Below are 14,017 nucleotides of genomic sequence, written 5' to 3'. Positions count from 1 at the left end.
TGTTGAAATGAGTATCCCAAAGGTACCCGGATGGTCTACTATTTCTGGTAGATTTTCGAAGTGTGGATCTTTGACACAACTCCTTGCACGAAGGAGGAGAAGTTTTGTGACGGTTCGCTTTTTCCGAATTCAACCTGCAAACATGGCGGACGAGTGTAACGCCGGTGATGCGTCTTCAGAATTTAAGTGTAAGAACTTAAATGTTAAGCACTAGCCAAAGTTTTTTTTTTTTTTTTACTTTCATGTAAGATTAATGAATGTTAAATTAAATGATGTAGTATAAATTCTAAAAGGAATAACGAATGAAGAAAAGCTGTAAATGCAATGAGGAGTATTTACGGTGACAGTGTGCATAACTACATGAGGCAACAACGTTCTCTTCCATTACATGATGTGGTAGTATGTCTCAGTACTTGCATATTATTTTGCTACACACTCAAATGTATGTATTTTTTCTTAGTGCATAGTATAAGTAGGTGAACTGGGACGCAGCAAAGCACTTGCTAGAATCTTACAATTCAATTACAGATTAGAGTCTGCAGGCCATATGCTTGATCCCCTTGCTATGGATACTACAACTAAAGCTTATGATTACAGCTAAAGCTATAAGACTTTCACTGTTTTTCATAAAGTATGAAAAAGTCCTCATAATTGACCAATAATAACTCAATAAGTCATAAAAAAACAAAAAAACAAAAAAAAAACATAGGGTGCTTTCTAATGGCTGGTAAACAGCTGCTGGTACAAATGCACTAGCGGGTCTCCCCTGTCTTTGAAATCTAAAAAGAAATCAATATAATTATTTTTGCCATCCAAAACAGATTATTTGCTATTAACAAATGTTTTAAAGTGGATTATTTGGGACTTCTGTGGAACCAAGCGCAACAGCACTACCAACAGTTGAAGGAAAAACATACAGAATGGTATGAAGAAGTGAGGCTGGGGCTAAATTCTTTCTAGCCGTGACTTTAGATTCATGCAGCTTTTCCGTGACAGTCTTGTCAGGTGAATACACTGAGTGAAACGCCCCTTGCGTTGTTCGGACAAAACATCCATTAAAATAAACATTCTAGTAACTTCTTTACCTTTGAAATACTGAATTACAGCAAAATATCACAACATTTAGTTAAAGCCAATTTTATTAGGAGCATTCATTGTAGTTGCATTTGTTTTACATTGTAGTAAATACGTTTTAAATATGAATTACAATAGCAAAGGCTATGCCCCTTTTGATAAAGTCCTTAACTGGTCATCTATAAATTCATCTATCAGTGTGTAGTCTGCTCTGAGATATAAGAAGTAAAAGTTACACTACGTTTAATGTATTTTTTTTTCATCCTTAAGTAAATTCCTTTACTTATCTAGTGTTGCCTTTCTGAAAGAAATTAATCGAACACTCAGGCTGTTTTTGTGTTTATGTGAAATTATAAAATAACCTCAAAAAATATGTGCAATGAGAGCAAGGTTTTTGAACAGGCTTTGAACAACCTGTTTCCTCAATAAGAATCCACAAACAGGGTCCCCAGTTCGATCCTGAGCTCAGGTCTGTGCAAAATGTAGAACTACATCAAGTAATTAGGCTGACATATTAAGACACACAGCACAGGCAACACCAAAGTCCACATTTTCATACAGCAGCACAATGTCAAATTACATAAGGCTGTCATTTTATTCTTCCCAGAATCCTCTTCTGTGGTGTATGGCTTCAGTGAGCTTCGTTCGAAGTGTTTCTTTTCTTTGGTACACTGGGAGATTCAGTAAGGCATGGCAGGTAAGAGCCTGGGGCAGATAATCCTGTGTGCCACTAAACAGGGGTTGCACTCGCATCTTCACCTGCCCCATACCCAGAATGGGAACTCGATCAAATCCGGTCAGGAACACTGCAGAACGAAAAGGAAGTGGCACTTTTAATGCTGTTTAGAGGAACATCAGAAAGCATACCACGGACTGATTAGGTACAGAGCAAAGTCACTAGTTACGTTTTGAAAAAGTTCCCTAATTTTCCCATAATTTAGAACCACATGAAACGTTATACAAAAGATCGTGTCCCTCTTGACATGCTCCATTAATTTTATTTTAATGTGCCTAAGTAATGTCTAACATCCACTGTCAATGCAAGATTTTTGGAAAATGTCCTCTATAATATGTCTTAACACCTTAAACTCTAAAAATAAAAATATCAGAACTCAAAACTCACAACTACAGCATTATCTGAAACTTATCTGAAGGCTTAGCTCCACCCACTTGGCACAATTACTTCAGGTCAAATATCCCAGAAAACTTGTTTCCTGATATATATGTCAATGTATGATGCGTGTATCATTATGATGTTGTTATGTCCATGGACAATTCCTCCCCAGACCACCACCCTTATTTTGTTGTCTGCTCCATTTCCTTCCTTCATTGTGCTCACTTGTTTTGTGTTCCCCCAGTTAGTTCCCTGTATAAGTTTTTCCTCCTCAGTTGTGGAGCACTGTGTGTGCGCATTGTAGGTATTGTGGCTGTCAGGTTATGTTGTATTTGAACCTTTAGTGGGTTTTGTTTTCATGTGGAGTATTTTTTCCTCTGCCTTGCCATAGTCTAGTCCCTTGTTTTAGTTGTGCCAGTTTTAGGTTCCTTTCCAGTCTTTATTAATTTTTTAGCTGTGTTATTAAAGAATTCTGCACTTGCATCCGTCTCCCCTGGACTCCGTGACAGATGTATGTGTACATTTTCTTTATAAACCTTAAAAAACCCCACATAACCAAAGCGGAAACACATTATATTTTTAAAACCATTTTCTCTAAAATAATTTTTTAAATATTCAGATTCAAAAATCTCCGTTTCTTAATTCAGTTCATTCCTATCTCAAATTAAAAGGATATTACAGAGGAACTTCCCAAAATATTTAGTGTTGTTGGATTTACAATACATTTTACACTGGAAAAAAATGGCATATTTTTAATAACAGGGCATTTTCATGAATAAATAATCAACTAATGATTTGACAACAAACTTTTCTGTGAAGGTCTTTCTCTTGAGAGCATCTTCACAGTGAAAAACTATCTTAAAAGACTAGATTTTTAGTTTTATTAAATATGAGAATGTATGCACGTTTAATTGGACTAAGCCTCAATTCGAATCTCTGTTGTTTTAAAAATGACCTTATTAACCAGGAAAACAGTTCTCACAAGACTTAAAACCAAATATACTCATATTTCACACTGCTAGAGAAGGGTATTAAGAGATATTTTCATCATTTTGAAAGAAGGGTATGCTACTTTTTGCAACAAACTATATACAATTATTTATTGGACTCACAGAGGAAGGCTTTCTTGTCCTGGCTTGACAGTTCTTCAAACACTTCCCAGAAAAAGACAATCGTTTGGTGTTTTGCATGAAATCCGTATTCATAAGTTGCATTCTGTTCATCGTAAAGAAACACAGATGTGAGTTATGTCTTAATAACCACCAGATCTAAGTTGTGAATTTAACACAAATCATCAAAATGTCAAAATGTCTTTTTGTTCTTTTAGGAAGGAGATAAAATGTAGGTGTGTTCACCTGTCTGAATGTGTCCCAGTCGTATTCCTCTGAGCCCAGCATCACTCCTCTGAGCTCTTCTGGATGGAAGATGTCCACCATGTGTCTGTCACACACTTTGTAGAATCCCTTCTTAAATTCATTAAACACCCGCTCCACGGACTTGTTCAGCACGTAATCCACATACGCGTCCACGAACACGTTTCTGTCGAAGGAATAAAAGTCGTTAACGTTAACGTCTTTTAAAGATGAGTTTATGAAACACACTTAAAAAACAAAAAAAGCAAACAATCAAACAATACACCTCTGTTAAATTGCATCACATGATATCACCTTGTATGAAATGAGAGTGAATAGCACCTTACGCATAAATTATATAAGAATGTATATAAAGCCAACAGTGGTCAATTATTGTAACATCTATTGTATGTGAAGTAATACAGTACAATCACAAATCGAGCTCCTCCATGAGTACCGTGAGGCATTAGAGACATAACACATGTTTAATTTCATTTTAACTTCTATACTGAATGTTTGTGAAAATAGAAACTAACTTGTTTGAGCTTGTCACGGTTTTGCCAGGCTCGTCTGGATCCAGTTCAACTTCCTTGTTGTTCCACACAATCTGAGCATGGTATAAAGGAAATATTAGTCTAAGATAAAATATTAACTGCAAGAGATTTTACACAACAGTAAGCTGACCATGCACAATGCATGCAATGTACACTTACAGTGTAGGTCATGTCCATGTTATCCGCATCATCATCAGTGTAGTTCAGTAAGTACTGCAAACTCCTGATTAGAGAAACATAGACAGTAGTGTTTTATCTTTTTTCTGTTTTATTTAGAGTTACTGCTAGCACCCCAAAAATAGATTTTCCTATAATGGCACGTCCCAAATGGTTTTATTCTTCTCATACCGCAGCAATTTCTGTTTTATTTTAATTTTTATTCTTTATTAATGAATTACATCATACCCCCCCCCCCCCCCAAAAAAAAAGCCCAGCATGATGCATCCACCATACTATATACAAGTCCCTGTGTATGTAGTTACTATAGAAACAATAACATGCAGTATTAGATCCACTATATAGAAAATAAATCACCATCTTCTGACCAATCAGAATCAACTATTCAACAGTGCTGTGGTACAGCAGAGAATTATATAAATAGGTTGAGAGAATGATAATGTTTGTCTGAAAAACTTACTGTGCTATGACAGGACTCAGCTCAGCAAAATCGTCCAGAGAAGGTCTGATGTCGAGAAGTTTTTTAAACAGGGCTAAAGGAAAGGGCATGTGCACGACACTGTTGTTGTAAAAGGCCAGACCACACAGGAGTCCGAGAAGAAAGTATCTCTCCTCTGGTAAATTGGGCTGAAGGAAAGAGAGGTCAAAGGACAAGCTGAGTATCACTGTGGGGGGGCAACAATGAACTTCATACATACATAATGACACATTTCCACTACATTTAAAAAAATTCTGGAATTCTGGAAATTTGGCCACAGTATTCCAGAACAGGATTTAATTCCTTTCCAAACAATAATTACCAACATGAACATGAACATAGTTTGATAGTTTCTACCCAACCGTCTCAATATTTTCATTCCTTCATCTTCAGTAAGTCTTTTATCGTGGTCAGGGTCATGGAGGATTCAGAGCCAGTGAGCGTTTTTGTGGTGAGCGTGAGGAGGGTACCAGCACACACACACATTCACATACTTATTCACACCTACAGGCAATTTAGCATACAATTTAGCGGGCATGTTCTTGAGAGGTGGGAAGAAACCAGGGCGGTTGTGGTTAAGTTGGTAGAGCGGGTTCTCCACTAATCGTAGGGTTGGAGGTTCGATTCCCGGCCCACGTGACTCCACATGCCGAAGTATCCTTGGGCAAGACACTGAACCCCAAGTTGCTCCAGATGGCAAGTTAGCGCCTTGCATAACAGCTCTGCTATGAGCTGTGTGTATGGGTGAATGAGACACAGTGTAAAGCGCTTTGGAGAAAAGCGCAATATAAGTGCGCCATTACCAGTGAACCCAGAGTAAAACCACATGGGAGACCATGTGAAACACTACCTGCTTTGCCACCCTTTTTACTTTTAGTAAAGGTAAAGTAATGGCACCCTCGGCTTTGTTTGAACACACACGCCATCATTACTGCAGGCCGACAAACTGGATGAGCCTTATGCTTAATAAGCGTTCGATGAGTAGGACAAGCAACAGTGACATGCCATAGATGCACAGTTTTAATAGTTAATACAACAGAGAATAAATTTGCACATTTCAAAAAGTGTCCATCATTATCTCCACAGAACTCCTACTTCCACAGGTACGGAAAGATTCGGATTCGAAACCATACCGTGCTGTCCCAAACAGTCAAGTGGAAACCGTAATTCAGCTCCTAATGAAAAAACCCTTGCTCCAACTCATGCTCTACGTAGAGTGTAGATGTCTACACTGTTCCTCTACACTGACGGTAAATAACTACATCATATACAGTTTACTACATTATACAGTAAGTGCATCATTTTTTATTTTTTTGCCTTACCTCAACAGGAAACCAGATCAATGTTTTTGTGTCATTGTCCATGAACATTTCTGATTCTGGGTCCTTTAGCATTTTAAATGCATTGTGAAAGAAGTCCCTCTTAAAGACGTCGCTCGTTTCGGCATTTTCAGAGTACATCACCTGCATGTTAAATACACACATCATATTACTGTGACTGCTGAATGTCCCTCAAAGATACTTTCACTTCATCATTATTGATTCATTTGGATCAACAATAGCAGATCTTAGCAGCATTTTGGGCTTATAATAACATCTGTATTATATTATATTAATGAAATTATGGTTGTGGTCCATTCTGAAGTGACTGTGTAAGTTGCAGAGATTTGGATTTAGATTTGGATTTAGATTTAGACCAGTGATGAGCAAGCAAGAAGAGACAGTGACAAGGAAAAACTCTCTGACTAGGCCCTATTCACTTCAAAAGTGCCACACCAGATTCGTTAAGCACCGCTGTTGATTTTGTAAATTTGCTCAATTCTATTTAAGTGGTGTCTCAATGGTTAAGGCTCTGGGTTACTGACCAGGAGGTCGGGGGTTCAAGCCCCAGCACCCCGAAACTGCCCTTGTTGAGCCCTTGAGAAACCCTCTCTGCTCCAGGGGGCTGTATCATGGCTGACCCTGTGCTCTGACCCCAACTTCATAACAAGCTGGGATATTTCACTGTGCTATAATGTATATGTGACAAATACTTACATTTTAATATTACTAGGTAGTATGCTTCTTACTTGGACTTGACCCATATTTAAGCCCACCTGTTGCCACAGGCATTTTTTTTCATTCAGCATTTAAACAAAACAGAATCTCAGGGGCAAGTGTCCGACAGTTTTAAAGGCCCTTAAAGTAAATGCTTTTCATCACTTCAGTTGTGACTGGAAGTCTCAATTTCCCTCTTCAGTGTGCCCTGCTTATATTTCATCACCTCAGAATGGACTACAGCATAAATGACCACTGGTTAGTGGATCAGACTTGTCCTTAAACTTTTACTTGTATGATTAATTCCTGAGTGCACAGACTGGTCAAATTGTGAAAATTGTCACTCCAGTGATTGAGACGCATTGTTTTAAGAAACAGAAGAAACTGAAGATTGTTTTGGAAAGTGAATAACAGTTAATAACAGGGTAGTTTTATCAGAGTGGTATCGCATAACACAATATAAAAGCCAATCATGGTCCACTATGTAAATGCAGGCCATGCAACACTGGTTTACAAGGAGAAGGGGTTAGGATTAGTATATGTGTGTATTGTTGGTGGTGTTGTCATATTTAAGCAGTCCGTACAGGATTTCATGGAGATTTTTTTGTGATTGTTGCGGGCAAAAACGTTTGATTTACATTTTTTTTTTCTCCAAAACTTGCGATGCAATTTGCTGAGTTTTTTGTGCTTTTTTTGCGGAAAACTACTCGAATTGCACAAAATTGTCTTTCGTAGTGATGTTTGTTGCACTGTAAAACCGGATAGTTCATTTAACTCCAAAAATCTGAGGAAACTAATTACCTTAAAATTTTTAAGTTGATAAATCAATTTGTTTAATTTGTTACACTTAAATATTACAAAAATTTTACTCAAACTTTGTAATTTAAAATAATTTTTTGTTATATTTAAGTGCATCTGGCTTAATTTAAATTGATTTATCAACTTAAAAATTTTGAGGTAATTAGTTTCCTCAAATTTTTGGAGTTAAATGAACTTATCCGGTTTTACAGTGTGGTAAATGAGACATTTTAGCTGTATTCATGTTTGATGCATGTGAATCGAAGAGGGCTTTGACTGAGTGCATGGTGTGATGATGTCACATGACGCGTCTTGGCCCAAATCTGTGTAAAATCTGCGGTAATTCTGAAAAATTGCAAGCTCCTCCGAATGTTTTGCAGTTTGCTTGATTTTGTGTTCATTTCTGTGATCGCAAAATCATGAAATCCTGGAGGGACTGTTAAATATTCTATTTATAAAATCTGGATTTCTTAACAAGAGTAAAAGTATGAAGCTGATTCTGTGCTTTGTTCTGTCGTCATATTATGTTTTTCTGTGGAACTGCCATGTAAAGCAATTTACTTTTCAATTTACAATTATTACAGTTTTCAAAATGAGTTTTGGGAGACATTTGTAAACCAACATGCATAGCATAAAGCTTGCACTTGGCCGTACCCGCAGCCAGCCCTTCAGCGCTTGCTCACTCGCGGCCCTCAGCTGTTGGAAACAATCCTCCAGAATTGCAGTGCGTCTTAACACCATCGTAAAGGGTCCCTACAGTTACAGAGTGCCAAAACGGGACATCAGTAAAAATATTTAGACTAGATCAAGTGAAGCTTCATTAAAAAAAACTAAACAAAATATTATCCATGCATGCACACACCCAAGATTCTCTGAACTTTAGAAGGCTGTATTTAGCCTCCAGAGTAAAGATGCAAGGACTTGAGCTCAGGAGTTTTAAGGTGTGCTGCAACGAGAGAAATGTAATTCAGTGGTTAATATTCAATGAATAAAACTTTGCTGTTATAGGAAAATAAACAGTGATGAGTTTGTCTAATGTGGCCTGACGTGAAGTGAAGTTACAGTCAGCACATTGTTTTATTCATCTCACCTGTATTACCACAGCAATTTGTTAATGATTACATTTTTTTTTCTATCCCAGTTCTGCACATGTTTGTGTTTTCACAGCCACGTCAACTAAGAATGGGATAACTAAGAGAAAGTACTAAAATGTGAAGGACAGGAGGAGGACTACTCCAGGACCAGGATTGGGAACCTGTAACTTACATTCTAGCTGCTATGAACGGTCGTTCCTTCACCAGTTTCTCTTTATTTCCCTCTCTTGATGTTAATAAGACAAAACATGTAACTTGTCACGTTATTGAGGAACCATAAAACGCAAACCCCTCCATCCTGAAGACTTTGCATTGTTGGGAAACTGACTGACCATTACAAAACGCTAAAACTGGAGACTCCTTCCATACAGTGCCCTCCACTAATGTTGGCACCCTTGGTAAATATGAGCAAAGAAGGCTGTGAAAAATTGTCTTTTTTGTTTAAACTTTTGATCTTTTGTTAAAAAAATTCACAAAAGTACCATGCTCTCATGGATATCAAACAATTGCAAACAAAACACAGGTTTATGAAAAAAAAAAAAAAATATATATATATATATATATATATATATATATATATATATATATATATATATATATATATATCAAAAGATTAAACAATAAAGACAATTTGTCACAGCCTTCTTTGCTCATATTTACCAAGGGTGCCAATATTAGTGGAGGGCACTGTAAATGTTAAATAAATTCACCTCACAGATAATGTTACCAAATCAATTATTTTAGTTTTTTGTTGAATATCAACAGGTTTTTTTTTTTTATAGAATAGAGAATTCAGAAGTGCTGTGGTATAAGACATAATAAAACATCATATTCCATAATTCAGAATGGCTTTGAATGCATACGTTACCCACCACATATGTCTGTTTTTCTGCCAACATCCCACTATTGTCTCCAATCCACATATTGTTTATGTCCATGTCAAGAGCATATATCTAAGAGAAAAAAAAATATTCATGACAACTTCAAACAACTTTCTTTAAGTATGTCAGCCCTAGATTTTTTTTTAAATAACAAGTAACTATATGATAATTTAGCAATAATTATTACTAAATGCACTACATAACTAACTAAATAACTAAAATAACTAAATGCCCTACATCTGACATTGTAACTTTCAAAAGATTTGTAAGCCTCTTTTTTTGACAAAGATTACGATTTATACAATACCATGTCAAGCAGCTCATTGATCTCATAGATGATGAAATCTCCAGGTGTGATTTCTCGTTGGTTCGTGCAGGAAGCCTACAGAATACAAATGCAAAACGTTTAACAATGTGAAAAGCATTCACTCATTCCATATTTTAAGTACAGTATAGTCACCTTGTAGAGCAGCTGGAGGACTTTCACCAATTTACATAATGGGGAATCCATGACTATTTCTTGTCTGCAGTCATACGTGATCTTGGATATCATTTTTGCGGCCGAAGTGTGCAAAAGTTTCACTAATGTTTTAAGGAAGGTTTTGGGGAGTTCAGACCAGAAATTCTCTGGGGGGGAAAAAGACACACAAACGTGAACGCATGAAGTGTATCCCTGTTCCTCTCTTGCTAAGCAACATAACAGGACCTGATGGCCATGTTCCCACCTGTCTACATTCATCTCGAGTCAAGTCAAAATCTGAGTTTGGACAAACAAGGATTTCTTTCTATTTTTCTTGATTAATTTATTTAATTAACCAGAACAAAACAATTTAATCAATATCATGGTTTGTTGTGCCCGATGCTCCCTGGGATAGGCTCCAGGTTCCCCGTGACCCTGAAAAGGAGTAAGCGGTAGAAGATGGATGGATGGATGAATGGATGGATGTTACAGTTTCCTCCTTTGTGCTGCAGTATCCATGGCGATAAGTACCATGTGCTGATGTTTGTGTTTGTTTCTGTTATGGTCCTTTCAGCGTCCCTTGTCTTGTCATTGGTGTATTACTCGACTGTGTGCACCTGTTTTATATTAGTTCTTGATTAATTAGGATTAATAATTTACACTTGTTGGCGTATGTCTTTGTACTTCTTGGTCTGACCCGAACTTGTTTTCCCATTTATAGTCAGGGATTTTCTGACTCCTCACTTGGAATTCTGAGAACAATTGCTGTATTCGTCCTAATAAACAACATGCTGAGTTTATGCACTTGTGTAAATGCCTCATTTTAATCCGCAGTTCCTGGGCAGGGCAAATAGGACAAAAAAAATTCTAAAATCATTGGTTACACCAAACATAAAACACCAAAAACATACACTAAAAACACATAACCATGTGATCCAATCCCAACACTAAACATAACCATAGCTAAACATCGCGGTGGTACTCATGACTTTTCAGAAAGCAATTTTTACAAATTTTCTCAGAATAAATGAATGCCTTTCAAATCTCTTAAATCAGTAAGACGTTTGTTTAATCATGTGAATTGGTATAACTGTGATAGCAAAAGGATAAAAATGAATGCACAAGTGTAAAGAAATGTCATACACATGTCACTGTGAGACAAGGCTGACTGCCACTGACTTCTGCTGGGAATAGAAGAAACTATAACTTATCTTATTTTAAATGCGAAAGGGCCGAGTACTTCATTTTGTTGCACAGTATGTCTACATGACACACTTGAGCTGCACTTATCACTCTCCACTTGTGATCGGATATTAATATCGGTTCCAAACTGATCCAAAATCATTATAGAGCTTACCTAAAACCGTAAACCTGCAGGGCTCCAAATTCAAAATGGCAGAAGCATATAATGCTGTGAGCTTTGTCTCATGACCTTGATTGTTCAGCACTCTGAGGAGTTCAGGCAGGATGAGGAAAACCCTCAGAGCCTCCACACCAGCAGCAGTTGAGCCCAGAGAGGGGAGAAGATCTTTCTCAACCACCTTCTCTACCTGAAACAGATACATCAAGTTACACTGAGACCCAGGGATTGATACACCCTTTCAGGTTTAAGCTTGCGAAAAATTTATTTTATTTTATTTTAAAACAGCAGCCCGCATTTTCACAATAAATAAAGCATTGACCAGCTGAAAAATCTTTTTTTTCTGTAACTTTTTGTTGACTTACCTCCAACAACACCCTCTCCTTCTCGGCCAACCGGTCAAAAGCAGTTTTCACTGATTCCATATCCAAACCAGAGATGTGGGTGGATGTTGCGTAATGTCCATCACAACTACACATTACATATTACACAGTGCATAATAAAAAATATATATATTATGTTACATAGAATGGTTTATTTTTTACTTGAAATATAAGTATCTTTTGTAATAAATCTGTCCCAGTTACCTTTTTATAATGAAGCTCCCATTTATACAAGCTGGAGATGAGAAAACTGTTTTTATTTCCCTATATTAGTTTAAAAAAAAAAAAAAACAGAAAGAAATCAGTATGTAAATAATAATAATAATAATAATAATAATAATAATAATAATAATAATAATACATTTTATTTTTAAAAAAGCCCCTTTCATGACACCCAAGGTCACTTCACAAATACAACATGCAAATACAATTCATAAAACACTAAAACACAATATTATATATGCATATATATATATATATATATATATATATATATAGACACACACACACACACACACATTATACAATATTGTACATAAAACACTAAAACACATATTATAATTAAGTATTATGTAACCATGTCACAGAGAATATGCAAGCCTGAAGAGATGAGTTTTTAAAGAACTCATGAGTATGTTTAACAAATTTAACAAAACCACTCACTTTTTGATGGTCTTCCACTGATTTGTTTCACACTCGGACACCCATCTGTCAATCTTTTTGTCCTCCAATGTCACAATCCCCTTCCTTCGGTTAGGTTCTAAATTACTACTGGATTTCTACAACCCAAAGCAAAAACAGAGCTTGAGACAATTTAAAAGCATTTATGAATTAATAATGGGATCAATCATGTCATATCTTACCTGAGAAGAGCACAAGACAAAGGACTGATTCCCACCAGCAATGATGCTCTCAACTGTATGGATGTTATTGGCCCCTGTGTATTAATAATTATAATATTTGTTAGTTATGCGCTTGTATCCAATTAAAATTTCATACAGCAGCTTGGTGATTACTTGATATCAGTTGTACAGGAAGTGGCACACACTGATTGGTCCTCTGCCCATTTCCCAGTTGTCCTTGTTCTCCACATCCAAATGAGTAGATCGTGTTTGATGATTCAACCAGTGCCATAGTGTGATTCCTTAAATTCATGGCAAGAGAATAAAAATAAAATGAAATAAAGCCTATTGTAATAGGTATGATCTACAGTACAGAAGATAAAGAACTTGTCAGAGTTACATTTGATCTCCTTAAATTAAGGTATTGTTTTAAATTAAAAGTAACATTCTGTCCTCAGTTCAAATTGAGTGTGCTGGAGTACAATACAACGTAGATTGTGTCACTTACAGTATGAATTATTGTGTTTGATATAACACACATCATTTTACGCCGCCTATGTGTCATATAAAAACTGCAAATATAGCGTTTCAAATTCAAAATTGCTGATTGTAAACTCATTCAGTTACGACATATTAATAGACACAATACATACCCCCCACATGTGATCTGGGACACGTTTAAACCCTCAAGCCCAGTAACCACACGAGGCTGAAGTTCATCATTGAATGAGTTATGACCTAGCTGCCCGTAACGACCTGATCCGAACGTGAAAACCGTTCCTCCCTGGAATAAAAAAAAATCATAACCGCACTTGTTATGTAAGTAAGTAAGTAAGTAAATTTTATTTATATATCACGTTATATAACAGCAAAGTTGAGCAAAGTGCTGAACAGAGTAAAAAAAGTCAAGTAGAAAACAGAATAAAACCAAATAAAGACAGACAATAGACAATAATAAAATGAGATTAAAACGCCTGGGAGAAGAGAGACGCTTTCAGAAACTTTTTAAAAATGTTTATAGAAGGTGCGAGGCAGATATTGAGTGGCAATTTATTCCATAATAAATTAATATAATAAATAATAAATTCCACATAATAAATTCCACAAGGGGCGGAGACTGAAAAAGCTCTATCCCCCTTAGTTTTTAAACGGGATCGAGGGACATACCAAAGAAACATATCAGAAGATCTTTAAAAATCTGCTAGATGAATGTGGTGTAAGAAGATATTTGAGATAAGGAGCTGCTTGTCACAATCACATACACATTCACACACCCATTCATACACTACGGACACTTTGGACATGCCAATCAGCCTACCATGCATGTCTTTGGACTGGGGGAGGAAACCGGAGTACCCGGAGGAAACCCCCGCAGCACGGGGAGAACATGCAAACTCCATACACACAGGGCCGT

At 36.6% G+C, this 14,017-nt stretch overlaps 1 protein-coding gene and 1 long non-coding RNA gene across 3 annotated transcripts in view; one reads left to right on the top strand and one right to left on the bottom strand.

Annotated features, from left to right (window-relative positions):
- Positions 1–207: 207 nt before the first annotated feature.
- The window catches only part of LOC128606045 (probable E3 ubiquitin-protein ligase HERC3), an 18,687-nt gene continuing 4,877 nt past the window's right edge, over positions 208–14,017 (bottom strand). Inside the window, exons 6-24 of one of the 2 annotated variants that reach the window (XM_053622016.1) lie at positions 13,257–13,387; positions 12,778–12,905; positions 12,625–12,698; positions 12,425–12,540; positions 11,966–12,025; positions 11,744–11,849; positions 11,376–11,568; positions 10,019–10,185; positions 9,866–9,940; positions 9,550–9,630; positions 8,446–8,529; positions 8,238–8,336; positions 6,072–6,212; positions 4,732–4,898; positions 4,254–4,317; positions 4,077–4,147; positions 3,544–3,727; positions 3,301–3,403; positions 209–1,880 (exon numbers count right to left, since the gene is read on the bottom strand). In XM_053622016.1, the coding sequence (XP_053477991.1) occupies positions 1,669–1,880; positions 3,301–3,403; positions 3,544–3,727; positions 4,077–4,147; positions 4,254–4,317; positions 4,732–4,898; positions 6,072–6,212; positions 8,238–8,336; positions 8,446–8,529; positions 9,550–9,630; positions 9,866–9,940; positions 10,019–10,185; positions 11,376–11,568; positions 11,744–11,849; positions 11,966–12,025; positions 12,425–12,540; positions 12,625–12,698; positions 12,778–12,905; positions 13,257–13,387 (2,256 nt within the window). In that variant the 3' untranslated portion in view covers positions 209–1,668. Of the gene's footprint in view, positions 1,881–3,300; positions 3,404–3,543; positions 3,728–4,076; positions 4,148–4,253; positions 4,318–4,731; positions 4,899–6,071; positions 6,213–8,237; positions 8,337–8,445; positions 8,530–9,549; positions 9,631–9,865; positions 9,941–10,018; positions 10,186–11,375; positions 11,569–11,743; positions 11,850–11,965; positions 12,026–12,424; positions 12,541–12,624; positions 12,699–12,760; positions 12,906–13,256; positions 13,388–14,017 lie in introns of both variants that reach the window. The other variant, XM_053622018.1, reaches the window with a different exon arrangement.
- Positions 3,300–3,758, top strand: LOC128606048 (uncharacterized). Its single transcript, XR_008385624.1, has 2 exons — positions 3,300–3,428; positions 3,516–3,758. It is a non-coding gene; the product is annotated as an uncharacterized LOC128606048 (long non-coding RNA).

This window comes from Ictalurus furcatus, chromosome 3 (genome assembly GCF_023375685.1).
Source record: "Ictalurus furcatus strain D&B chromosome 3, Billie_1.0, whole genome shotgun sequence".
In the NCBI taxonomy this organism is placed as follows: Eukaryota; Metazoa; Chordata; class Actinopteri; order Siluriformes; family Ictaluridae; genus Ictalurus; species Ictalurus furcatus.
Note: the sequence above shows the minus strand (reverse complement) of the source record. Positions and strands in the feature narration are given on the sequence as shown.